At 38.3% G+C, this 27744-nt stretch overlaps 1 protein-coding gene across 1 annotated transcript; it reads right to left on the reverse strand.

The window, feature by feature from the left end:
- Nucleotides 1–26229, reverse strand: sorcs3b (sortilin related VPS10 domain containing receptor 3b). Its single transcript, XM_088012891.1, has 21 exons — nt 25326–26229; nt 22048–22137; nt 21666–21845; nt 20454–20600; nt 19454–19556; nt 17669–17745; nt 17457–17548; nt 16544–16651; nt 15242–15359; nt 14984–15117; nt 14321–14434; nt 13700–13871; nt 10158–10344; nt 9747–9880; nt 9269–9392; nt 8848–8960; nt 8396–8530; nt 6902–7001; nt 5375–5480; nt 5107–5267; nt 1–130 (listed from the first exon to the last, which is right to left on the reverse strand). The coding sequence occupies exons 2-21, from the start codon at nt 22096–22098 to the stop codon at nt 66–68; spliced, it is 2421 nt and encodes an 806-aa protein (XP_087869017.1). The 5' UTR covers nt 22099–22137; nt 25326–26229; the 3' UTR covers nt 1–65.
- Nucleotides 26230–27744: the final 1515 nt, after the last annotated feature.

The following is a 27744-nucleotide window of genomic DNA, read 5'->3' on the forward strand; positions in this document are numbered from 1 at the left end:
TATATATATTTTAACAAAGCAAACTAAGCACAATCAAAACACAACACACAGTACTTACTCATGTATTAGACATTGGTACAATTTGGAAATTCCCTTGTCACAATTCTCTCCATATTTCTCCCAAATCCTCCTGTGAACATAAAAGACACACGTGGAAAGTTCAGAACCAATAGATTGCTTTGACATCACAATTGTTTTACAGATTGTCCTCTGGCTTTATCTACATGACCCTCAGATACCATTTAATGGTTAATAATGATTTCATTTTAACATAAGGTAAACATGTTTCTGACAATTCATGCCTAATTACAACTTAAGTAAGAAAAACATATTTGCAGCACTGTTGTCGTTTGTTTTAAAATGAGTTTTCTCCATAGAATGTCTTGGGTCTCCCTTATAGAGGAGGTGAACAATTCAGTCATCAGGAAGGGTCTCAGAGTAGAGCTGCTGCTCGTCCACACTGAGAGGAGCCAGGTGAGGTGGCATCTGGTTAGGATGCTCCCTAGACGTCTCCCTGGTGAGGCGTTTTGGGCACGTCCCACCAGGAGGAGACCCACAAGAATATCCAGAACACACTGGAGGAACTAGGTTATCTGGCTGGCCTTTGAATGCTTCGGGACTTCCTGACCTCAGATAAGTGGAAGATGATGGATGGACAGATGGGTGGATGGACAGATGGATGACTCACTAAAGGATTATGGCCGGTGTCTGACTTGGAACACAAAAGAAGCCCCTTTTATTGAAACCGTGCCCAATTAATATGTAGACGTTAAAAGAGGCAAAGGGGTTGGGCATCCATACTTTCTTGAAGGACCCAGTGGTGCAACGACAGTGGGTGAGATTTGCTAAATAGAAAAGTGGCGTCCCCCTCCTCAGCCACCAACAAACAGTGTTATCTGTTGAAAACACTTTCTGCCCTAAGAGTATGAAACAAGTCTTATGCAGAGTCCTGACTTAAAGGGGAAGAGCAGCAAAGACTGAGAGATGAAGCATGCCCCACAGTACGCTGCCACAACAGAAGTCTCTTTTGAGAGAGAGAGAGAGAGAGAGAGAGAGAGAGAGAGAGAGAGATCAACAGCTGGGCCATTCAGATGGATGTGTGGAGTTTGTCAGGTAAGCAAATGTGTGTTTTTACATGGCTCAGAGATTAAACCAGATGTTTACATGCGCTACATAAAAAACTCTGCCTAACATTGCATCAACAAACACATTTTCTGTTACAAGTCAATTAAAGGGGGAGCATTATGCATTTTCCAGGCGCATAGTACCTTTTATAGCACAATCAAGTAAGTAAGTTACCTTCAATTGTTATAAAAATGCTGCATATATCATATATATGCAGCATATATATGATCACACATTGCGTTGTGAAGCAATGTGTGCCTTTTAATTTAGAGAATATGAGCATTTTGTTGGTTTTCAAATGTCTTTTAGAAGAATAAATTATGGGGGCCATCGCACAAATGGCCTCTCTAAAAGCATAAATAAAAAAATACAATTTAAATGTAAAAAATAAATGCCTTATAACACTAATAACTACATGTAGTCTAACAAATTATGAATAGCTTTGTGTCAATGAGGGAGAAGACCACAAAATCCTTCACCTTTGCTATTACTCTTATAAGCAGCAGAACAAAAGCTGTACATCATTTGTTTATGGCCACACATAGTCAATGTTATAGTGGCCACGTAAGTGAGTTCAAATCTAATGAGACATGTAAATTTTACTCATGATGTCATTTATAGAGTCGGTGCAATAATTTCTCTGATGCTTTTTTATGCTTCATCTTAGTCATTTCAAATCATTTCTGACCAATTTATGTAATTATAAATGTATTAGGCTGTTGTTGATTACACAAGTTAATTGCTGCTGAAGCGGCAGTAACTCATTTTTGTTGCAGCTCGCAGTTACAGAGCAATGCCATAATTCATTTAGAGTTATGTTCCCACAAGCATGATGAATGTTTACTCTGTTTTGTCTTTGGTTTCAGTCTCTAACAGCTTCTGGGTTGGAAATGCTCTTTAGTTACTACATTGTTTAACTTTTTTTTTTTTTTTTACCTATGTGTTTTTAACTTTTTAACAAGAAGAAGAAGAACTCAAGTATATGAACTACAGTCAAGTTTTGAAGAATATATTTTAGAAAACTTATAAAAACAGTAAATTTGAACAGGAACTAATTCTAATTTGAAAATTGTTTACTTCCTTCCTTATACTCAGAGAAGACATTTAACACTTTTAAAATAAAACAAGTAAATGCAGGTTTAGTATGTATGTTGGCCTAAATAACTGTAGATTCCTCCTAAACGAGTTTAGTTCTTCCATGGGTTTGGTTTTGCCTCCTCTCCGTTGGGTGTGAGAGGACATTGAAATTTTTTTACCTCTCTTTCCGCTGGCACACCAAACAAGAAATGATTAATACATTCCAAACTCCTTGCAAACCATTAAAATATCCAACTTAATGTAATACATACTAACTTCTCCATCATTACCTAGCTATGATGTGCATTGATATTGTTGCGCAACTTGATAGGCAAATAGGCAAAACAAAAACTTATTGAGGTGCATCTGAAATTTTTTTTCTTTTTCTTTTTGCCTCATCATTTAACTTTTTTGGTCCTCGCTACCCTGCAGACCATGCCGCCCTTGGCAGAAAGCCTTTTCACATAGATCAAAATCCACCACAAGGTAGAGAAAATGTATTGGGCTTTTTCTTTTAAGGACCAAGTTTAATGCCAAGGTTTATGAGGTGCCGTTTTGGTCGTTTTGCCTCAGCACAAATCAAATAATTCCTATTCACATTTGAAAAACAAACAAACAAACAAACAAAAAACTAAAAAATGTGCTGCTTTTTGTTCAAACTGCACTGACAACCATCAAGACATTCCTATTATAGGTTGAAAAGTAATCTCTCTTCACACCAGTGTTTGCTCTGAACAATCTGGTCCTATCCGAGTTGCACTTGAACATTAAAATTGAGGGTTTTCCCTTAGACCACTTTTAGAGGACACTATGTGACGCTGAAATTCTGAAATAGTTTAGCAATTTGAAGACAATCATTAAAGAACCACCCACTGATGTGACGTTACTACCCTGAAGCAACAGAGTATTTGGTCATCTTTCCACTTGAAAATATATAACATATAAATTATATAAGCTGTGTTCTTAAAAGCCACACTGCGGTTGGTCATTTAAAATGATGAAATTGCTATCTGAGGTTGCTTACTCCTTTTATTATAGATATGAGTGTGATTAAGATGTATCATGCAGCTTCCAGCTGCCAACAAACCATCAGATGATTTCACTCCGGCGGAGATTTTAAGGGTAGTGGTGAATTTATTATATTTTTCTATTCTTTATTTATTTTAATTTGGTTGTAACTACTCCAATATCTCTCTCATATCCTGTCTTTTACATATTTAAGCCGATTAAGAGTTTTGAAACTGAGATGACAAACAAAAATGTGATTTTGGCAAATATCTCTACAGTTAACGTCTAAAGTATTTAAAAGTAGAATATTTTGCTGCCAGTGCTCTCTGTGAGATGGCTACTGGAATATCTCCATGTAAAGTATCTGGAGAAATTTGAATGTCATGTGTGAATGAGTAAGCTCTACTTTTATCAGGACGCATGTTAATACCAGGCCTAAAAAATGCTATAAACACACTGAATCCCAAATTGTTTTCTTACAAAAATGTGATATTCAAATAAATCTAACTTGATTTGACTTAAATATGAAACCACTTTTTTTTTTCCCCCTCCGGAGACTTCAAAATGTCAAACTTCGTAATTTATGCACAAGATTACAAAATGCTTTACATCAACGACTGCATGACAAAAATATATTTTACTATATATTTATATAATACAGTATGATTTGTGGAAACAAATTCAGAATGAAGACAACCAAATCCAAACTGATGAAAACAAATGGCACCTCTAAACAGGGGGGCCCAAATGAATTTGATCTGCCAATTCCAAAACCTGAGGCTCCAATGCTCTACTGCTCTTTGGCAAATAAACACTTCAGTTAGTGACCCTAAAATGAGTTAATTTGTCTTAGATCAGCAAGGACTTGAAAAGGTGGAAACAGCTGAGAAATGAAGAACAGCCAAAAGTGCTGAGTGATCACAAAACAAAGGGCCCTGCAGCCCACATGTCTGTGTCAGAAGCACTGCAATGCTACTTTTGTCAAGCAGTCCGCACTCAGTGTGCAGGGACTGAGTAGTTTCCATCTCGAAGGCTTCACAGAAGATGTCACGCGAAGCAATCAAAAAGTTAACTTGTCACAGTGATATCTGGGTTTCTTTGCAGATGCTGTGGCTGTGCTCTTGGGGGGCAATTTGCAAAAATATGACACACCGCGGTGATAAAGATGTTCCAGCTCCTCGGACGTGTGCTGCACTTCAATACGGGGCGCGCTGGAATCACTCTAACAGGAGCCATTTAAGTGAGACTGATACAATGGAGCTGCTTCAGGCTTCACCAAATGCTGTTAACATGCATTCAAATGCAAAGCGGTGTATTTTGGGGGCAATAAAATGCTAATCGGTATCAGTCTCTTACAGTGACAGTCATCCCTTAAATCCTGTTTTAATGGATTAATGGATCACAGTAGTTCACAGATATTATTAGTCTGCATTTAATTTTGCCTGAACGGAAACGACGGCGTAACAAGCGTCACACCCTAGATTCTAAAATGTAGCCTTTGAAACTCATTTAGGACAGATCAAAATGAGGTTTGTTATTTGCACTGTAGTGTGTCTTTTCAGAATACTACTTTGGAAATGACTCATTAGCAGCTATAGCTCTTATAAGATGATTTACTACATCCCCAAAATATTGGCATTTTGTAATTTTTTTTAATATATTCCATACAGAACTTCAGTCCTTCTGCCATTGCTTTATAAGTACAGCTGAATTGGATTGACACTACTTCCCCAACTATATATTATGTTATATTATATTATGCGTTTATTTTATGACATTCATCATTTGAATATACTTTAAACTGAAGCAAAAGCTGATCTCGAAATTTCTTCCACTAGTGCTTAAGTACAGTGTGCTGCACAAAACTGCAAATAATGAAGATTTGAAACCGATTACCTCTGCTTCTGCCTTCCAGCTCTTTCTCCATGAGTTCTTTCTGAGACGGAAACTCGTTTAGCTTGACCTTGGACATGGCATCGTTTTGACCTACTGTGCTTATCACCTCTGGATCCTTCTCATGGCGGTCTTCAGTCTCTACATGGATCCAAGGGATTTTCCTGAAAGAGAAAATACACCAGCAAAAATTTTTTATTTTTATTTTTTAATTCATTTAAAGGATTAGGGTCTAGAATAGATTCGTAGTTTTGTATGCAGGCGGACAAACCTTTTGAATTTGTAGATAAAAAATGCAGCTATACCGATAAAGACGACGCTGATCAGCATTAGCATTGCGGGCCCACTGTGAATTGAGTTTGAATCCACCAGTGGTGCTGAAACACAAGCACGTTCGAATTCGTCACATGAAATTGTAAATATCGACACAGTCAGGAACCATAAAACCTATGCTGCATATAATTAATTTTAAAAGACATTTTTGATGGAAAAAAAAAGTCTTTGTAGCCACAGATCCACAGCTTTGCTAAAGGCATGAAGTGAATGCCGTATTCAGAGGTTGAAGGTTCATCTGCATCTGTAGGCTCTGATAAAAGTATGACAAAAAGTATGCAACTTGACCCTGCAGCTGAACTCAATTATCCCAAATGTACGAATATAAAATGTCATTTTTACAGGGTTTTTTTAAATTTATTTTTATTTTTATTGACTTTTTATGACCATTGTTAGTACAAAATGTTTTCTGAACAAAGTTAAAAATGACATCTTTCAGTTTTTGTCCTAAAAGGTGATTTACCATGGTAGATAATTACAAGCAGACTGAACCTGGACTTGCCACAGAGCACTTTTAAAATGCTTTGATAGCCTACCAAGCCACTGTTCTTAGCCAAATTTGTGCAATTTTGATCATGAACATGAATATTGTGAGCCAAAAGCCAGAGTCAAAGAGTACAAGTAATATATAATGTTTAAACATTTTCCCTTTCACTTATGGTTGTTTGTCTTCCAGAGGGATTACTTTTATTACCCAATCCCATGTGACCACCAGAGCTGCAGTTTAAAGAATTGGACATTGCATGTTATCCTCTGAGGGTGTTAAAAGAAACCTTCAGGACAACCACGGTCTCTCCCTGGGGACCGTCATGGTGCAGCAGCTTATGCATGCTGAGGTGCAATATTCAAAGCATTTCTCCTCACCACCCATCTTTCTCTCCCACTGATAGAAGACGATGAAGTGTTTGACCTTTCAGGATCATTTTAAAGGCAACCCAGACCTTTGTGTGCAGACACAAATGAAGACAGATCCATCAGTGGATGAAAAGGGTAAAGCCACGCTGGGTTGATCGACACATTTGTGCAATATGTTAATGACCCGATGACCCTGCAGATTTCCTTGGCGCATACCTAATGCCCTCCTTGTCAATCACCTCATCGATTGACTGATTTCAAACAGCTACTGTACCACAGCTTCAGGTTTAAAAAAAATTGGACACTCTGAACAATGTTTAAGCCCTGTGATAAACTGTACATTATCTAGAGGCTTTAACTCTAGATAAAATCTTGGGTCAAACAGTTTAAAGAGTCTTTGAAAATGGCAAAATTATGTTGAAAAGTTTGAAAACCATAAATTTCAGTCCTGTTTGAAGAACATATACCGGTATATATATATATATATATATATATATATATATATATATATATATATATATATATATATATATATATATATATATATAATAGAAATGTAAAACTACAGTGGTTTGTAGAAACAGTGACCTAATGTTGCTTCTGGACTTACCCAAAGTTTGCTGAGTCATGGACACAACAATGTGAACATTTGCTTTTAGCTCAAAATGGACCAGGCCTTGGTTCAGGGCAGTGATAAAAATATCTGATATCTGTTTTGGAAAGATAACACAAAGGATGTTGTCAGACACAATCCAGATTTGTCATTGCAATCATTTGACTCTTAAAATAACAATAATTACACTAAAAGAACAAAAAAACATAGAAATTCAATGCTTAAATAACAACCTGGAGAGGATATTCTTTAACAGACTTGATTTTCTTAACTTTTGGATGGTTCTCTTGTGCAGCCCAAAGTAAGCTAACATGCTACATCAGACAAAACATTTTCAGTGCACAGATCTATCCTTACCAAAAATGACAAGGATGGTTCAAACCACCAGACAACTACCAAATGTCTCTGCTGACTGGCTAAATGTGGCATAAAGGAGAGTCTGGCAATGCATGAAAATGGGACATGTTAATGGCTATCCTCCTTTCAGTTTCCAGGCACAATCCAGAACAGAAATGTCCAGGGAGGAGTTTCTTTTTCAAATGGGTGAAAAAAAGAACAACAAAAAAAAATAAAAAAATTTTTTTGAGCACAGACTGCTCCAAAAGTGTCACCATGAGAAAAAGAGAACTTGCCAGACTGATTTACAAAGCTAATTAAGAGTCTGTTATGATTTTATGGTGTTAGAACTTAGGTTTTCATTTTGATCATTTCCTTGTCGTTTATTTAATTTGATTTTGCCTTTGTTCATCTTTGTGTTTGTATTTCGTGGTCCATTATTTATTGCCCATTTAGATTTAGATGTTTGTTTACAGCACTGTTTGTGTTAGTTTCAGGATTTTCCCTTTAGTCTATTTTCTCCTTTTCTCCTGCTCTACCTATCTTGTATCAAATTTCCTGCTTCAAGAACTTTTTTGTTTTCTTGTCTCTTTTTTGAAGAACTTTGATCATCCTGTGCCATTTTCCCAACCAGTAAGTGTCCTCAGTTTTCTTCTTTTTTTTTCAGCAGTCCACTTCTGTCTCCCATCTGAATCAGAACACCTGTCCTCAACCAACAATTACTTGTCCCAGTTTTTAAACACCAGGAGTTTCTTTGGCTCAGATCATTTTGTTGCCATGCTGTTCCTACTGCGCCATACTGGAATCTTTTCAGCTCAAAATAAGACCTTTATTCCCATGTTTAAGTGAATAATATGCACACTTTTTTCTAGACTGTGACCAACAAAATGAAATCACAGACACAAGCAGCTAAAATGAGCTTCCTCTCTAGGGTGACTAGGCTCACCCTAAGAGATCTGGTCAGGAAGTCAATCATAAAGGGGGAGCTTGAAGTAAAGCTGCTGCCCTAAAGTTTAAGACAACATGCCGGTATATAGGAACAAATTACACTGGAGCTGCTATGTTTGCAATTAATGTTGATGGTTTGCATTTTTTTTTTTTTTTATTACCAGAAAAGTTCAAATGAAAAACATTCCCACAAGTCGCGTCTCTTACTGTATCCAAAGCCTCCTCGCTTCTTTTCTTGTGCTCACTTGACATTTGCTCATCAGACAGAATAAAGAGCTCAGCTGTGGTTGGAAGTCCAGGGTACAGAGACACCATCAGCTGACTCTCGGAAACCCCGGACACCTGCTGGGACACGAATGACAGGTTTAACTCCATTAAGGAGCTTAATTTAAGTTCGAGACCAAAATATAGCAACATCCCGTGCTTCTCCACAGCAAGAATGGCTGACATCGCCTCTAATTCACACTAGTTATTCACACTAGTGACCTGTCATCACAGATCACCTCAAAAAAAAGAAAAAAAAAAAAAAAAGGATGGTGGAAGACAGAACTTCATGGCTGTGTGGTTATTATTGCACAGGGGTTTAAAATAGTAATGACCCTGAAAGTAATGGGGTTCCAATGTTGGTTTCAGGAAGGATCTGTTGGGACTTGATGTACCTGTGACAGAGCTGTCCGCACCACACGGCCTATGTCCTCCCTCCACTCGGGAATGTCAGGATTGTGTTCGTCAAGAGCTGGTGAAAACGACAACAGCAGTGACCTGAAGGACTCTGGAAAAAAAAGGGGTGAAGTAGTATGTATTAGAACATGAGCGCTGCTTCTAGTTTAGTTTTTGATTAATATGATGTGCAGATTTGTCTATTTTCATTTGGGAACATACGCCTTGAAGTTAATTGCTCCTCCAGATTTTATGTTCGCATAGCGTGACATTTTATTCATTAGATGGGTCTACACTGACATGCACCAGGCACCGCTCGCGGTGCTGACCGTGAGGCATCGCTTCCCCTCCCCACCGACAGTAACATATTGCATATTCATGTACCTATAAAATGCTTTGAAGTCTGTCTTTTCCACTCACCTTTAACAGTTATAACTTTTGAGTCTTCCAATACGCTGCTTCCACAAGCAACCTGGACCGTGACCTTGTTTTCTCCCTCTCTGAGAAACATGTGCGAGATGCTTCCTTCCAGAGTTATAATGGGCTGAATTTCAAAAGGAAAAAAAAAAAAAAAACACACAGAATTTCTCAAGAAAAGGCTGAATAAATACTACATGTATGCAGCCCTTGACTCGCCGTATAATGAATAGTTGTTTCAGTGAATATAATCAACCGGATAAATAAGTCCGATCCATTTGAGCTCGAACTTCCAAGAAAAAGGGGGGCCACAAGCCATGATTTACATTATTTGTGGAAAAGTTCCGTAGGTTTGCGGTTTTAAATTAATACGGCGGTGCAAGGATGGCAGGAGAGGAGTGGGAGAGTGGAAACAATGACAGTAAGCTGGACAAAGACGAATGCTGAAAACAGTAGTAGGAGGAGGTTGATGCTCCCTCACCTCGGAGCTGTTTTCAAACCACCAAAAGAAGGTCAAAGTTCTTGTGTGGCTCGGCCAAACTACTGCCGTGAGATTAGCTGCTTTCTCCCTGATGGCCACAATAGGAGCGGAGAGATACACACGATCCACTGGACCTGAGGCAGCAGCAAAACACATGCACATATCCATACATGCATTAGATTAATTTAAGAAGTAAACACTGAGGTACTGAATTCATCACACGTGATGTACACTGCAGCTCAAAGTGTGTGCTTTTGCACGTTCCCCAAGCCTGATATGCATAAAAAGTATTGGGAGTATGACTGACATGATATTTGCCAGTGTCAAAATGTGACTATCCAGAAAAGCGAGGAGGGTTCACGCTGCATGCACCGCTGCAGGAATGAGTAATGACGTTACTTATCCACGTACTGGTGATGTGCAAAAAGAGCGCGCTGCTGTCAGATCCCAGGTGGTTTTCTGCAGTAGCTATCACGCGGTAAATCCCAGTCTTTCTGTAGATGTGCTTGATGCCGTCGTCGGTCCGGCTCAGGTTAGAGTATGTGATCTTGATTCCGTCCCCGAAGTCTAGCTGGATGCTGGTGCTCGGAGACTCTCCCTGCGGATACACAGGACGACATGGCATCTGTCATCGCAGCTTAGGTCAGGACACTTCTGTTAGGCCAAGTACAACTGGAGATAGCCCGGCCCGTTGCTTAAGTGCTGAGGCCTGGATGTCCATTAAGCGGTGCCACTGAAATCACGTAGGCGTCTGTGGATAAAAGGTGACACAAATCCAACTGAGAAAACAAGACGGAAAGCAAAAGTCGGAAAGGTCACCCAGTGTCCAAAAAAGTACAGAAAAGTTTGTGATCTGCAGCCATTTTATAAAATCCTACAATATATTGCTTTGGAGTCACTGACACAATTTAATTTAGGGAAAACCAGCAAAAGCAGAGGAATGCTTGAATGCAATATTTGGTGATCTATAATATTTCAGATATGGTTCAATCAAACTCTTCTTGCCAATAACACATTAGGTCAGTTGGACGGATCTAAAGTTTCTTTTTTGGAGCCAACAACTGATGCATAGTTGTGTTCAGCATCTCTAGCTAGATTAATTATGTTTTGATAGAAATTATTTACCCACAAATCAAATAATTTACCATCAGGTGTATTATGGTAATAGGAAACCAACGGTAATGGCATGCATGCATCTGGTTCTGTGTAACTGTATCATCAATTAAAACAGGTGTCCTCAAAATAATAGCACTGTGGAGATTAATCTGTGTACTCTTTCATCTTGTTGTTTTTATCTTGTTCATATAGTGACTTAGTGTTTTGAAAAGTAGTTTGAATAAAATGTATTATCATTATTATTAGTGTTGTTATTAAAAACAAATGCTAAATAGCTGACATTTATTTAGGGACAAAGTCAATGAATGTTTCATGTGTTGGTTATAAACTATTCCTTTCTGAAACTCTGAGTTAAACAGGTTCTTCCAGACTGTTCGGAAGAACAGAGTATAAACAAAAAGGTTTATTGAAGAGGGGAACACAAAGACAAATTATTTAAAAATAGAAACCAACATTAGAAAAATGTCTAAGAATCCAGAAAACAACCATTTGGAACGGATAACAGAAAAGCAAATAATAAAGAACAAGTCAATATTTGCTCAAGAGGGAAATAAATCTAATGTTAGTTGTGAGAACTGTAATAATAAGAAAATGTCAATGAGAAGCTTTTTGTCAGAATCCCAGTAGGAATACCCTTTGTCATTCCATTTGGTCTAAAGAGGGGACTTCTTGCAAACATATCAATCTATTTTTGAGCTGAAGAAGTTATAATTTGCTGAAAAACTTAATGACTGGCCAAAAGATAATGGCACAATGACTTCAGGACTGATAAAAGCAAGCCTTAATTTCTGAATTAACCTCAAAGACTGGATTGAAGCCACAATGGTCTCACCTGGTCATTTCCATTTCTGAACTATTTATCAATTTGAATCCATCAAAATACTTGAAAAAGTCATCTTGTCTTAAGCCAAAGTAGAAAATCTTTTTGAAATGTTTGATTTTTAAGAAGAGACCAATGTAAAACAAACCAGTAACTGAGCAGCCTCTCAAGACTTAGACTGAAAGGATGCAAGAGACGGAGAGGTCACATCAATTTGAAGACAGTAGCTTGTGATGAAACATTCTGTTTTAGAGTAAAAGCAAGAACAGAGAACAGAGTTTAATCATTCTGGGCTAAAATACCTATCATGTAAACAAAAACCTTAAGTATATAGATTTTGAGCTTTGATCACTTTTTTCAAAAAGCACTGGATTTACTTTGAATACATCTGCAGATTTTACTGACAGAAATGCTAATGCTTCAAGAGAGAATTAGCAGGACGAATTCCTACCACCATCGTAATTCAGATGAAATTATTTGCCATTTATAAATTGCTTAATTTTATTTTTTTTTTAAAGCAATTTTGAATGTTAACTTAGGTATTGTTCACTCTAACCCTAGAAAAGTTTAAAATACAATCTTTTTTTTCCCACAACATTGGTAAATCAGCCTCAGAAAGTTCATTTGTGGAGCTCACCAGATAAAAAAAACAAAACAAAACACTAACTCTGTGTCAACTGTTTTCAGGCTACCCTTGAAAGAAGAGGTAGTTCCAATTAAATCTGCTAAAAGCTGAGATCTAAGGATAATCCAGGGCAATGACGCGGTTGGTGATGCCCTGACTTTTCTTCAGCCATTATAATTGAGAGAGAGAGAGAGAGAGACACTCATTTCTAAGTAGCTGTGGTCAACCTCCACATGTCAAATTGTCCTTGAGCAAAACACTGAAATCACACATTGTCTCAAATGTTTAGACTAAAACAGTGCAGTGTGAGTGCAAGGACTGCTGCTCAAGTCAGTAGGTTAATGGGCAATAACTTGCACAAATATTTTGTATAACTTGGATAAAAGGAAAATAAATTAGTGTGGATCGTGGCATGTGTATGGTATGTGTCAGGTATGATCTGAAGTGCAGAAGGTGTGATGTGAAGAGCAGCACATGTGACCTTACAATATAGGTGTACAAATATTAAGAATCTAGAGCTACTGCCTATTGCCATGGATGGTGAGATGTTTTATTTTAAATATATACGGCTATGATTAAAAAGGAAAATCTCATTGCGAGATTTGGAAGTTACACAGGCCTCTAGTACATGCAACACTTGGACATTAGTAAACTGAAACACTAATATGGAAATGTTTTCAAAATAGAGAAATCTGCTGCATCTTCACATTCTATTGGTGGTGACAAAAGACATTTTTATGAACACATTCAATTAAAAAGAAAAGACAACAACATGGTTTTGGTGTATGTGTGGAGATAATTTTGAATAGCATAGAAAGACAGCTGAGTCAGGAGTCACAGCTTCTTCAGTAGAACAAGTCTGCCACATGAGCACCACAGATTACACACCTGCACCTAAAATGTCACAGAGATGAAATGATGAAATGATAGCCTTACACTATGCTATCCAAATCCCTGACTCACATCAGGATGCTACATGCTTGAGACCAAAAGTGAAACATTAGGGGTTTGCTGCTGTAGCAACTTTGAAGCACAGGGTGAAGATGCCTTGTAATGAGTTGTAATGTTTTTGTCTGTTTCTTTGTTTTGTTTCTGCACCTTTATCTCATTTTGTCTTCATTCCTTTTCTATTGAAGTAAGACTTAAAGAACACTCTGAAATACAAATCTCTCATTCAAGGAGTGGAAGTTATTCACATACCATAACTTTTCCTTTCAGTCAATTCATTTGGTACCAGGGATAAACTTCCTGCATAGCCATTGTGTTCCTCTCAACATAAATACATGGCATTCTGTTACACTTGAGACAAGGTTTATAGTATCCCTGATCTACTACACAACGATTGACACTACACGTTTATTTAAACACAAATTATGTAAAATTATGACTCACATTATCAAGGTGGATCATGAAAGTAACATTGCTTCCAATGGCAGCACTGAGCTCTCCATGGCTGGTGGACAGATGCAGGCCCTGCGGTGGTTTGGGCCGACATGCCATTCTCTTCGGCGAGTAGACATTTCTTCCTTCCTCCTTACAGTTATTGGACAAAACCTTACGATACCTTTCAAGCATAAAGTGGAAAAGAAGCAAGCCTCATATAATAACAGCCAGTACTTATGTTCTAAAATGAAGAGATGCATCATCTGACACTGATGTGCACGCTGCACTTTTCACACATACTGGAGATGCCACAGCCACACACTGTTGGTTTCATTTTTCACCTAGGTAGTAAAACAATGGCAATCTTTCAACAACACAGAGATTTAGCTTGAATTGTTCCAAGTACACATAAAATTGTCGCTTACAAAGCGTGCAGTTGATTGCTTTGTTTATTTTAAAGAAAATGATACACAAGATTCAATACTTTATTTTTAGCTCTCTTGAGTTTTTCTTTTCACCCATCCCTGGTGGTAAACTATGATTTTCTGTTTTCATTTCATACAGCTTGTATAACAAGATGAGATTGAATAATAATGTTTGTTGAAGGACTTAACATTGGGGCCCACTTACCCTGTGCTGTTAAGGAAGCTTTGGCTGGAGCTGCAGCTTTTAGCCACACCATTTGGATTAAACCAAAAAGCAGGAGAGCACTTCCCGTCCGCCTGGCGCTCCCACCCATAGTCACTGCCAAAATAAAAACAAACAAAAAAAAAAAAAAAGAAAACGCATCACTTCATGAAATGATAAACACTGCTACTCAAAATAATCTACAAGCTTTTGTACTGAGGCAAATTTTTTTGCGGTTAGAGCTTCATGGAATATTTTAAGACCTTAACTAGAGACATGATTGTCAGACAAGCAAGATCAAAGAGAATTTCCGATGGACGGATAAAAAATATTTAAAATTCATTTAACGATTCATTATTAATTGAATTCTAATAAGTTATTTGACATTATGCAAATTATAAAAGCATGATGAAAGTTCTAAACTCTAAATGTTTGAAGCCGCAATTAGAGTCACACTGCAGTAAATGTGCAATGTACTATGTCGTGGTATGAAAATAGCAAGTTTTTCAAGCTGATGCTTTTCTCTTACAAATTTCAACAGGCGGCCTAATTACATACAATAAAATATGCTTGGTGATGAGTTGATTGGCAAACACATAAAAAAAAATTACACTCTGCAGTCCTCTCTGGACAAAATAAGAGAAATACAAATAAAACGGTCATCACCATTCGAAATCATAGGCGTTGCAGGGACACGGCTCGGAGGAGTAGATCCTGGAATAATCTTGAGACAACATGCAACGGTTGCCAGGCCGCCGCTTCATATACTTCTGCTTCTCACCCATCACACACTGCTCTTCCTTTTTTTTTTACATAAGGAAAATTGTGTTTGGGTTGTTGTAAAGCGTGAATACAACAGCAGACAAATTTTCAAGGAACATGCGTGAACATGTGCAACGTATTATGCAAGAATATTTCTGTTACCTTGTTGTGCAGGGACCATGTCTGATAGTCGCCATCCATGCATCTCCTGCTAAAAAGACCCTTGTAGTCAATCTTGATCAGCTGCCACTCTGAATAGTGGTTGAAGTGTCCGAAAAAGCTGCAAGAAGATTACAGGAAATTTCTGACTTCCAACTGAAACCATGCCGAGATGTAGAAATACACTTTTCGAAATCTGTGTCTTAATGTGTAGATCTAAATTCTGTAGTGAAAAAAGACCCCTTCCATACTTAAAGTTGATGAAAACACACACATTTAAGATAAGTATATGAAATCACATCAGATCAATTGAAATGAATTAGTAAAATGAAATGTGGGCTCAAAGCTGCAGAAGCTAGCTTAAAAAAACTCATATCTTTTACATATTTTTAAAAAAATTGTATCTATGTTTATACAGTTTAATTTAAGACAGGTAATCTGTGAAAAAAAAAAAATCAATCTCCTGTGGAACTACAGCCATCTGCAACAATACACTGGTAATTATATGCGCTTAGAAACAACCAATCAAAGCCCAGAGGAGGGTCTTGGCACCGTCACCCTCCCTCTTGCTCTAGATTGGCAATGATGACAGATGAACAGTTTTCAGTTGAAAAGCATACCCAAAGCATGATGCTGCCACCACCTTGCAAGAGAGTGAGGATGGTGTGCTCAAGGTTAGTTTTTCACCAAACATATTCTACGAGGGCAAAAAGTCCAAATTTAGTCTCATCGGAGCAGAGAAGAAACCAAATGAATTATATGGTCCTCATGATGCTGTTTGTAAACAACAAAACATTTATAACAAGATTTAATTACACAGTGACTGCCTCCATCTATTTGTAAGGTGAGTTTTGGATGTAGTCGGTCGTATGGATTTTCTTTAGGGTTGGCAGAGTAGAGGGTTGTGAAAGTTTTATCGCTGTGATATTTTGTCACAGCAATAAAAAGTGTAACTAAAGTGGATTTTGTTGCAGTGCAATAGTCTGCAGTAGTCGTAGTGGCAAACTCAGACAATCCGACAGCATTGAGCCATGAGAGTCTTAATCACCGAATAAGCTCCAAACCCCGGAGACCCCAGACTCATAATACATACCCACCCAACAACACAGAGCACAAGTTTAACATGGCAGGGCAGGAAACATCCGATACAAACGGTAGACAAGTGCTTTTACTGTGAGGTGCAGAAAGACGCTGGAAACATTTTAATGTGGAACACCTGTGGAAAAATCTCTGCTTAAACCCGCAGAAGAGCTCAATCTTAAACCCTGACATCCTCCTGGGCTGTACCTGTTAGTCTTTGCTTACGTGATAATGTGATTGTCAGACTCAGGCTCCATTAAAACTCCATCCACATGCAGAGGCACCCAGGAGAAACTGTGGCGATCCCATTTCTTCCCTTCATCAAGACTGATCCTGCATAACAAAGACAATATCTGTCAGTGCATTAAAACCCCTGTACTCCTGTTTATCTCTCTAAAGATGGAAAATGTGTTATTTATCCCATGCAGACGTTATAAAACAGGGTGCGTACGCCAGCTATACAATGGGAAACAGGTGAAAGTGAAATATGATAAAAGATTTTAGGTCATTTAGCTTTTGCCATGTTTGAAAGATGGAGCCCAATAGCTTCTCTTCACTTTGAAAAATTAACTTGACAGCCAGCTGAACAAAGGAACAAATGTCCCTCAGCCCAGGTAAATGTTTGAAGGTGACAAAACATCAGAAAGAAAGGTATGACTCAGATTCCAACATCAGAAATAGATTTAGGGGGGTTTCAAATCACCTTTCTTTGAGCTTAATCACTTTTGACAGCATTGTAGTGTGCAGGGACATCAAAGTAGATAGTGTTACAAAGCTCCCACAATGAGGGACTTATGAGGGCATTCTGAGTCTCATATTTCCATCCTGCTCCACTTCTCATTTACATAAAAGCACTCAAACCTTCATATCCAACCAAGAGTACAAAGCTGTAACACACTCTCTTCTGCTGGAAATGACAGCTCTGAAGCCACAGTGGCGATACAATAATCACATAAAGTTGGCCCATCAGCATTTCAAAACATTAAGTGTAATCATATGCTGTACCACCACCCCCAACCCCAGAACCCCCGCACCCCCCCCACACACCCAGTTCAAAATTATATTCAGGTAATTTTCCACTACGCCCTCAAACCTACACTTCCTGGGCTGCTTGTAACAACATGCATGCGATACCCACCATAGATGTCTAATACGCACTGCCGCACGAAGAACCGCAAGCAAAGCTCCTCCGTTGTCAAGAAACCAAATGTTGTACTCTTCGTCAAAAATCTGAATTCAGTAAAAAAAACAAAAAAAAAACAAAGAAAAAAACGGACATTGCATGCTCTCCTTTTTCATTTGATGTAAAAACGTCATCCGTTTAGCACAAAATCTATAAATGCCGCTTACCTGTCTCCAGCTATTCCCTGCGTCTGATGTTATAAACATCCCAAGGTTGGCAGAGGACAGCTCATTTCCAATGTTTCCTGAGTACAGACAATATACAAAGTGTACACTATGCTTTGCAGCCACAAACTTTAAAATGTTTTATTGGGGGGTTGGTGTGGTTTCTGTGAAGGACAGACACTACAAAGTAGTGCATGAGTCAAGAAGTGGAAAAAAAAAAAACATGCATTGTTTTTGGATTTATCCATGTAGGAATCTGAAAATTGTGGCATTCGTATGTAAACGCTGCCTTCTACTCTGTTACCCCACAAAACCCCAGTGCCGCTAATTCCCTTCAAAAATCACTTAATTAGTAAATGGAGTAAATTTGTGTGTAATTCAATTTTAAACATGAGTAGAAAGTGCTCTGAGCAGATGAGAATAAGAGAATAAGACTAAAATTATATATGTAGAAAAAACTAATACTCTAAACATACCATCCCCACCATAAATCATGGCGGTGGCAGCATGCTGTGGAAATGCTTTTCTTCAGCATAACAGGGGATTTTGTTAGAGATGATGGGAAGATTAGATTAAGTTAAACACTCGGCAATCCTGGAAGAAAACCTGTCAGCCAAAAAAGACCCGAGACTGCCCGAGTCTCAGGTCTTCCTGCAGGATAACAATACTAAAGTACACCCAGAATTATGATTCAGAGGTTTAGATCCAAACATGCTGGTATATTAGAATGACTTGGACCTAGATCTAATTCAGAATCCTTGACAATGCTTCAAACCTGACATTCATGGATACTCTTCATCCAGTCTGACCGAAATTAAGCTATTTTACAATTAATAATTACTAAATATTCTAGTCTCTAGATGTCCAAGTAGGGTGCACTGATTGCAATTTTCTGGCCTATCACTCACTACCGATATATTAAAAATCCTGACCTGCCAATTCCGATTTTGGCCGATACCATTTTTTTTTAGTCTAAAATGTTGATAAATGTAGCAAGAAAGTTGATGACTTGCCAACAGTGAGATGACTATTGTTAACTGCTAACATATAGACCTAATCTGGTGGGCCGGTCTACTAGACGAAGATAACCGTTGATTTAAATACCTTTGTCGAGGCACATAAAATCAATGGTTAAGGTCGGCTTCACATGTAAAAATCAGCCGATCACCGATTTCCCAAAATTAGGGAAATCGGCACCGATAAATCGGTGCACCCCTAGTGCAAATGCAGCAAAGGGTTGTTGGACAAAATCTGAGGGGAACTAAATACATATTTATTATTTATATAAGTTTTTTTCAACGCTACAATTATGCACTGATTTCTATTGTTTTCTATTAAGAAAAAACACCAAAATATATCAGATATGCTTGTTATTGTATGCTAAAATACAAAACAATGAAAGGAGGACTGATGCTTTTCCAAGGTACTGCATTAACACAACGGAGACCCACTGTCATATTTTCTCTACGCACACAATCAGCTGATAAAATCATTACTTTCCAAAGATGTTTGTGTGTCCTCATTTCCCAGTCTCAGTTTGGGAGGACAAACTTATGTCTTAGTGCAACCAAATCATTTCACCTTTCAACAAAAATAAGATTCGGGAGCCGAAGTTTCTGTATCTGATTCCAGTGACAGAAAGGGGGCAATGTGCAATTTATTTTGAACATTTCTGCTGTTGCACAGCAGCAATGTATTCATCTGACGGGGGGGAAAAAAAGAATGTGTGAAGTCTCACTGCTTTCAAATGCACATCTAGTTTTTTTTTTTTTTTTCTTCAAACTGTACCTGTGGCCACAATAATTCCTGGGACAGACTTTTTGCTGGTGATGGGCCCAGATGTGTAGGGATTCTCTGACATCTCCAGATGGAGATGCAACGAGCAAAATGGCTGTCAACAACAAAACACAGCACACGGGTGAGCTGAGACACCATGTATCAAGATCTTAACCGAGGCGGCTGTAATTAGCTCTCCTTTCTTCTGATTCTTCCCACTGAGAGAAAAGTGCTAACATTTTCAGAGACCATTTATAAAACAAAGACACTTTGATCCCCCCCACATCTCCTCTCCCAGAATAAAAACAGGAAATAGCTGAGAGGACACAGAGGGCATTCGAATTGTTTCATTCCAAAGCAAACAAGGCATGTAATTAAAATTCCCCAAGATGCACTGATAAAACTGGCAAAATTGATTCAAATCATTTCACTCATCTTCCTGACTGAAGCAAACTGAAAAACACATCAATACAGCCTTTCAAAGAGCTGAAGCTGCTGTGTGGGGGGGCGGCGGGTGGGTCGGGAAGCAGACAGGAGCAGAGTGGTCATTTGTGCAGCACACAGAACGACTGCAACCTGCTATTAACTGAATAATATACATTTTCTCTCTCTACAGGACAGACTGGCTGGATTAGACCCCGTAATACTGGCTGAATAACAACACAGGCCCTTAATGTAATTCAGTGTAATCTAACATTCATTAGTCCGACGTGACTACAGGTAGTAAATTGAAATCACAGAGGTTAATGGAAAGTCAGGACCTCAGAAACTAAACGCGATGACACTCTGTGCCTTACACCGATAATAGGAATATTTCCCTCATCCATTTAGTAGCCGAAAAGTCATGCTAATGCTAAAGTTGGCGCCTGGTCATGCAATTAAAAAACAATGAAAAAAAAAATTGATCCTAAACATAACTGATTAGGTCAAAACATTTGATGAACTATACGTGTCATGATCTTACATGAACGGAAGCATCCGTGACACTCTGGTCTGAAAGGCTCAAACTTACCAAAATGCAGTGAAGCTTTTTTCCTGACACATCTTTTGTTGGCGCTGGCAGCAGAGCCCATGTCTGTCCCTTGTTGTATGTGATGAAAGTCTTAATATGATTATCCACTATTTTGTTGGCAAGATACATTCCGTTTATGCCCTCAACCTGCAAAGATCAGCAAAAGGTAATGTAAAAAAAAAAAAAAAAAAAAAACGGTTGCAGTTGCAAAATGCATTTTGAACATTGAATTCAAAATATCCTCTGTTAAAAAAAATAAATAAATAAATCTTCTGCATTACTTTTTCAGGGGTTTTGTTTTGCTTTTTTGGCTTTGATAAGGATCATGTTTTTCAACTGATTTCATGTACAAGCATCATGAAAGCAACACTCTGATTGCTGTATGCACATTAGAAATTTTTTGGGGGCAGATGTTTCTGACAAACGAGTTGACCAAACCCGTGAATGACACTCTTCCCTAAATTTTAGGGTTAAGAAAAGGGTAAACAAGCCGAACCTTTGCTGTCACATTGGGCATACAGCTAAATGTGTTTTATTGGGGTTAACATAATTTACCTAAAAAATCTAAAGACGTTAGAAACAACTCGACGAGACACTCAAGCAGGCCGGAAGCACTCCTGTGGTGCACTACTTCACACCCGATATCACCCAGTCAGTATTTATCAGGCTGTCAGTTTTTGCCACAACACCTGGTTTGTTCCCGCGGTCGGCTCTAACCTCATGAAAACTGCCTCCCAGGCTACTGTAGGTGTCAGTTCTCACGTGGCTAGTGACTTAATTCAGTTTGGGAGAGGCACAGAAATTTTTATTGAAAATCATGACATTATAATAAGGAAAATTTAAGGGAAAACAATACTTCTACGGAGTAAGAAAGGAATAAAATCTATTGTATTTTGCCCCTTGACTGTTATGGATAATGCATAAAATACAACTTGTGTAAAAATATTCCAAAAATAAATATTCCAATCTGTGTTGGAAAAAAGGCTAGGATATAAATAACTTAATAAATAAATAAACAAAGAAGTAAATGATAATTAATTTGTTACTTATAATTTGCCTCTTGCCCGTTGACCGCTGGAGATAGGCACCGGCAACCCTCGCGACCCCACTGGGGCTTCGCGCGTAAGATAATGGATGGGTGGACAGTAATAACTGTGTGATGACTGAATGACGAGGAACAGTAGCAGTCCTTGAACAAAGCTGACAACAAACCTTGTAAAAGTCGACCAGTAGGTTACCAGCAGGCCCTCTGCTGGTCCTCAGATTCTCTAATGAGAGGATAAAGTAGACGCCGGGGGAGTCTGAGATATACAGGCTGTAAGTGTTGTTCTGGTTCCACTCCTGGACAGCAGCAAATACCTGCTTCTCATCTGTGCTGATAATATGCATGTCCTGTAGCAGTGGAAAGGCGGGCACAGACAGACAGACAGAGAATAACAGGCACAAACGGAGAAACATAAAACCTACTCCAGAAAGAAGTCATCAGCTTGTTTCAAGTGTGACATTTCTTCATAAATGCGTCGCATGGTTTTGTCCTCTGTGAGTGAAGGTTAAAATTGTGACTAAAAAGGAAAACAGGAAGTCTGTTGCTTACCTTCGGCAAACAGTACTTTGGTAATTTCATCTGCCTGAAGGATCCCCTCATGTAGGAGACAAAGTAACTGGCTCGTCCTGACTTGGTTACCTTTGTAGGAAAGAAACTGTCATAAACATTACGTAACAATGCTTATAAGAGAAAGGCATCTTTAAATGGGAGGATAAATGGATTAAACGTGTGATAGAAAAAAAGGAAGATGAACATTTTCAGGCAATATTGAGATATTAATAGCATGAGTGCATTTTAAAAAATACGCAGTGGGTTAAAAAACGTATTTATACTGCTTGAACCTTTTCAAATACTACCTTTTTTTTTCTTATTTTGTCGCATGCTTTCCAAGTTACTTTTTGGTGTTTAGCACCTCAACCACACCATCAACTCAATAAAACATACTGTTGGCAGTGTCATGTTGTGGGAATGTTGCTCTTCTGCAGTGACAGAGAATTGGATCACAGTTGATGGAAAGATGATTGGCATTTAACAGTGTTAGCAAGCTAAATGAGAGAGTGTTCAAATGGTAGAAATAGTTTTTTCAAAGCAAGGTAATGCTGCTAAATGACGTGATGTGGGGTGTGTAGAGAGCGAAAGGACTGAAATTCAGGACAATATGCCATGAGCAAGTGAACTTAAGCAGAAGATGGAAAGAAAAAAACAAACAAAGTAGTTTTTTCAACAATGACAAAAAAAAAAACTCAGAATCTTCCCCTTTATTCCAGGAAACAAACAAAAAGAAAATCAGGAGAGTTTTTCTATATCAGTCTGAAACTACAACTAACGTACCAATTACAAATATTTATTTAGACAGCATTTAGTTTACAACTCCATTCGGTAATGCATATGCTATTATAGTGCTCACAAAGCAGCTCAACATCTCCCCTCCCCCACCTGTTGCTGTGTGCCACCAGTGACCTGGTTGAAAAACATCTGTTATGCTTACAATACAAACTCAGCTGCTTGGAAAGACAATGTAAAAAAAAAAAAAATCTAAATCAAAAGAGCGCTATTGACACTCTTATTAACTTAAAATTGTTTTGGCCCTTGGGTGTTGAGTTTTAGATTTCATTTGTGCTTTGAGCACTTACTTTGATCTTTATGTTTGGGTTCTTAATTACTGCCAATCAGGTCTTGCCATATTTTTACTTTCATTGTTATTGCTTTAAAGGTCTTCCTATATATCCATTTCCCTTTGTATTTAGTTTTCTCGTTACCATCTTCTGTTCCCTGGGAGTTGGAAGTTTGTTGTGTGGGACAAGTAAATTTTTTTCTCCATTTATATATAGTTCCTATTGAGTCTCGGTTCTTCTCCACTTTTCCTCAGCCATTTTCCTCCCATATTTATGTCCGTTACCTGCCTGTCTCTTGGTACCAGCTTCTTATCCGGTTTGCCCTGTTCCTGTTTTTGTAAGTTTTCTATTTTTCACCTGGAAAGGTGTTTTAGCTCCTGCAATCAATATGTTATGTTACCATGGTCACAGCAGGGTTAATGTTCACTTTTCTGTGAGTAACTACTTCATGACACGTGTGTCCTCTGCATAAATACCGCCAAGCAATAGTCATTTTGTTTGTTTGTTTTGTTCTCATGGAATTGTAACTGGTTTATTGCCCGACTGTTTTATTTTTTTCTTGTTGGCTTGTTCAGTTTACTTGTCTCCTTTTGTATTTCCAAAAGACAATACCACAAGTTATCTTCAGAGTTGTGAAGGTAGTTTTTATGACAATTGTTGCATGTTCATAGTTGTCTTTATGCTGCATAGTTAAATTCAGAAGTTAAGAAGTTAAGAATGCTTCCTGATTACATGAGATAATTGATTATTATCTGGAAATCTTAATGCACCTGAATTTCCAGACAATTACAGAGAATTGTTTATCTGGGAGGTAACTGTGGTGAAATGAAACATCTCCTGAAGGAAGCAAATTAATTCAGAATGCATGACTGATTTGATAAAACAATTGCACGTCTATGCGGCTCGCCGCAGCGTTGAAAGCTGGGAAAGAAAAAAAAAAAATTACAAGCAAAACAGAAATTAATATTACCACCTCAATTAGTCTAAAATGACGAGCCGTCCAAAATTGAGTTGGCTTTATCTACAGCGCATCTTGAATATCTTAACGCGCTACCGCTGTCCCCATCCACACGCAGGCCAACAGTACTTGATTGCTTATTTTCTAATCAACTAGAAAGATGGTGTTTGTCCCCGAACACACTACATTAGGGCTCTAATGGAATAATCTATCGAAAATCAATGAGCTGCATTTTCCCAGGCCACATTTTTGAGGATGTTGCACTTGGCTGTTCCTCCCCTCCCAAGAGAGTTTGGAGGTGTTGAAGACGGCTTATTTTGTTGTACCCCAATCGATAACCTCATTACTCTTTGTCAAGTTAAATCCAACTGCCCCAAGCAATGAAAGTCACAAGAAAGTCATCTGTGCCACCGCAGCTCCGTGCAGACACTCTCTCCCTGATTGTCCAGTTATATTCACCAGCATCTTCCCCGCGTCTGCCTCCGTCTCAGTGGTCAATCTCACCTCAGCTAAATGCAATTTCAGAATTTTATTGAATCACAGTTTATGCCGTGATTTCTTTCACCGCTTCTCAGTTTCAGTCAGGTCCGTAGCAACACATCAAATGATAAAATCTTCGACTGCATAGGAATAAATACCAACCATTAAGGAATTTTTCGTGTGCGATGAAAACGCGCAGACAATACGAACAGCTTTCACTGAAACTTACCCAGAGTCAAACAAGGATGACCAAATGCATTAAGTCTGACCACCATGATAGAAAATTACTCACCAGTGGAAGGAAATCAATGACAGTGGAGGACATTGGAAAATTAAATTTCTAATAATGACCCTGACTGTGGTTGTCTAATTGGAGTCAAAGTCAGAGTGAATGATAATAAGGACGGCGACCTGTCTTTTCATTATTCCTTCACTATGTGCTCATGGAGAACAAAGATATTTTTCCAGGTATAGATTGGATTATGTCTGTGCAGAAACCGAAACGCCTAAGCGTGCCCTGACACGAACGAGAAAAAAAAAGAAAAAAAAAAACGTAATCAAAACATATATCGGGCCGGCGGGGAACAGGTGTGTTGGGAAAAGCCATTATGTGGGGTTTGATGGAAAAGCGTAAATTGGCTGCACAAGGGAGCAAAAATAAAAACAAAGAAGTAGGTAAAAAGAAATCAAAGTTCACCAAGGCAGTAACCTTTAAGTAAAAAGATGAAGGCAGCAATTGAGATCGAGGACAAGTAATCTTTTGCAATGCAAACCTGGGTGAAAACATATTCGTCCTGCACAACGAGGGAGTTGGTGTCTACGTGTCCAGGAAAGAGGTACTGTCTGTCGCCCTCTGTGCATCTCTGGGCTCTGCACTTCACATACTGAGCTCCTGAAGGGGGCAAAAGGAAATCAATAAGAAGTAAATTAATACCATTCACATTTAGACTCTACTTTGTATGCACCGGAGGTGCTAGGCAGTACCTATGATTTTAATCCACTCTAAATTTACTAGCTCATAAATTCATCCAATTTGAGTTCAGTCCTACTTTTTTTTTTTTTTTTCAATTTGGTGTGTTACTACTTATGCTATCCCAGGCAGTAGCTGGCTGACATGTGCCAAATATTAAACATATTCTCATTAATGTTTAGAAATGAGCTCTTTATAGATTATGTGAAAAAATAAAAAAATAAAATACAATATGTGAGATAGAAAGTTAAGCTATAAACAATGATTAGAAAATGTAGTAAAAGTTGTTTGTGCATCCATAAGTCATTAACTGGACGATCATGAAAGATACATGATTGATATCATTAGAAAATACTGGGGATGTAAGCAGAGGAAAGGCTTTAGTCGCTCACCCTCTCACGGCCCGATAAGCAAGGTTGGTGACATCAACAAACTCACTTCCTCTGTGCTAAGCTAGCGACTACGTGTTGCTTAACATACGTAGTAATAGTTTCATGTTGCCCCCACACACTTCACTCCTCAGAGGTCCGTACATGCTCAAACTGGACTCAAGCAGGACTCGAAGCGAAGGCTGGACAGGTCCGAAAAAATGTCTGTTTTTACGACTGTGTACATCTACTCAGTGATGCACTGACTACGCCGATTTGATCATTTTGAAAGCAACCAGTCACAAGGAGGCGTAGCACGACTGTCGCTCTCTGCAGCATTGACATTTGTGCGGTGGCCGACCTGATGATGGACCATTCAGCTAACTGAACTTGAAGGTATCCATTGTGGTAAGTGAAAGAATCTGTCATTACTGACAATCGGTACGCTTGACTGTGAAATTTGAACTGTCCGCAGACAGTTCAAATTTCACGGAATACACACAGTACGGGTGAGGTCGTAAGTAGCTGATTGAAAATATATATTTTTCTTTTTTTTAAAAAAAGGGTGGAGTGGACGGAGAAATTGAGTACAACAGCTCTAGAGGATAAAAGAGGAAAGTCATGTCACTAGCTTGGCAGTACTTTGGATATCTAAAAAGCTAATCAATAATTATCAATGAGATGCTTATTTTGGGATGCATTTTTGAGCCATATCGACCAGACTTATTGATCATCTAAAAAATATTTTGACCTCACTTAAGATTATTTCGATGCATTAACCTTTATGCTGACTCATGCTCTTACTTTGCTTATGCATTGTGAAGCAGGGGAGTTCTTAATGGGAGAATAACACCTGACCAAACTGATCATAAAGATAAAAATGTGTTGTTTTTTTGTTGTCTGTGTGGATATGGCTTATTGAACAAGCCATTTTGTTTCCCCTGCTTGCTGTTCTGTGACACCACAGACATCATCAATGGAAAGGTCTTTTTTCTGCTCTCAGACACATCAGCACATATATAAAGGTAAGAAAACAGAGCAAAAACAGATTTCCTTTTCCCTGCTGTTTTCATGAACAGAAAAGGAAACACTCAATATATTAAGGACTAAGACAATGTCCATCAATGTTTTTTTGGTGGTGGAGAACAGACATATGAGCTTCATTTTCAAATAAAGCGATCGCAGAGGTGAATTATCTCAAAGGCCAAAGATTGTTTTGTGGTTTTTAATAACTGATATTGGGAGGATGAATATGTACATACAATCAATTAGGAGGAATAGATCTTGCACATTAATATGGAGTTTTGCAGATCATTCATCTCTTTGCTACACGTCTAATCCATCCCAGTCTCTGCATTTTTTTTCCCCTCAAAGATAGTATTCTGATATAAGACATTGTTTGATGGGTGGTATTAGGGGAGACAGATTCTGTGCAATTAATTTTCACCAATTTACACATTATTTGTGTCACATTTTCACATTGTATGTCAAAAAACATGGTGTTTGTCTGCTGCTGCATTACCACAAATCTCAACATGTCACTGGTCCAACTACATTTTTTAAAGAATATCTTCATAAAAAAAAATATATATATATATATATCACAAACTCACAAATATATATCACAAATATCACAAACTGTTTGGGATGTTATTGTGTACGACAAGAGGAGTTTGTATGCTAATTTGACTCCCCATTTGTTCCCCTCAGAAAGACTATGCATATTTCTCTGAGGCAGGAAACTCCCTCTAATTGGTTTGACAAAATATGCAACAATGTTTAGAAACAGGGGAGCTCAGCTTTAGCCAATGAAACACGGGGGATAGATTAAGGAGAGGAAACATCTATCAACCT

The sequence above is a fragment of the Poecilia mexicana genome, unplaced genomic scaffold (assembly GCF_051168715.1).
Source record: "Poecilia mexicana isolate PSO_F unplaced genomic scaffold, ASM5116871v1 scaffold_15, whole genome shotgun sequence".
Lineage (NCBI taxonomy): Eukaryota > Metazoa > Chordata > Actinopteri > Cyprinodontiformes > Poeciliidae > Poecilia > Poecilia mexicana.

Coding starts and splice junctions, on each gene's coding strand:
- sorcs3b (XM_088012891.1), bottom strand. CDS start 22,098: ATGAGGGGATCCTTCAGGCAGATGAAATTACCAAAGTACTGTTTGCCG. Junction 15,360..16,543: donor TCTGACAATCACATTATCAC/GTAAGCAAAGAC, acceptor ATCTTCTTGCAG/CTTTTTCGGACACTTCAACC. Junction 7,002..8,395: donor GCGAGGAGGCTTTGGATACA/GTAAGAGACGCG, acceptor TTTCCAAAACAG/ATATCAGATATTTTTATCAC.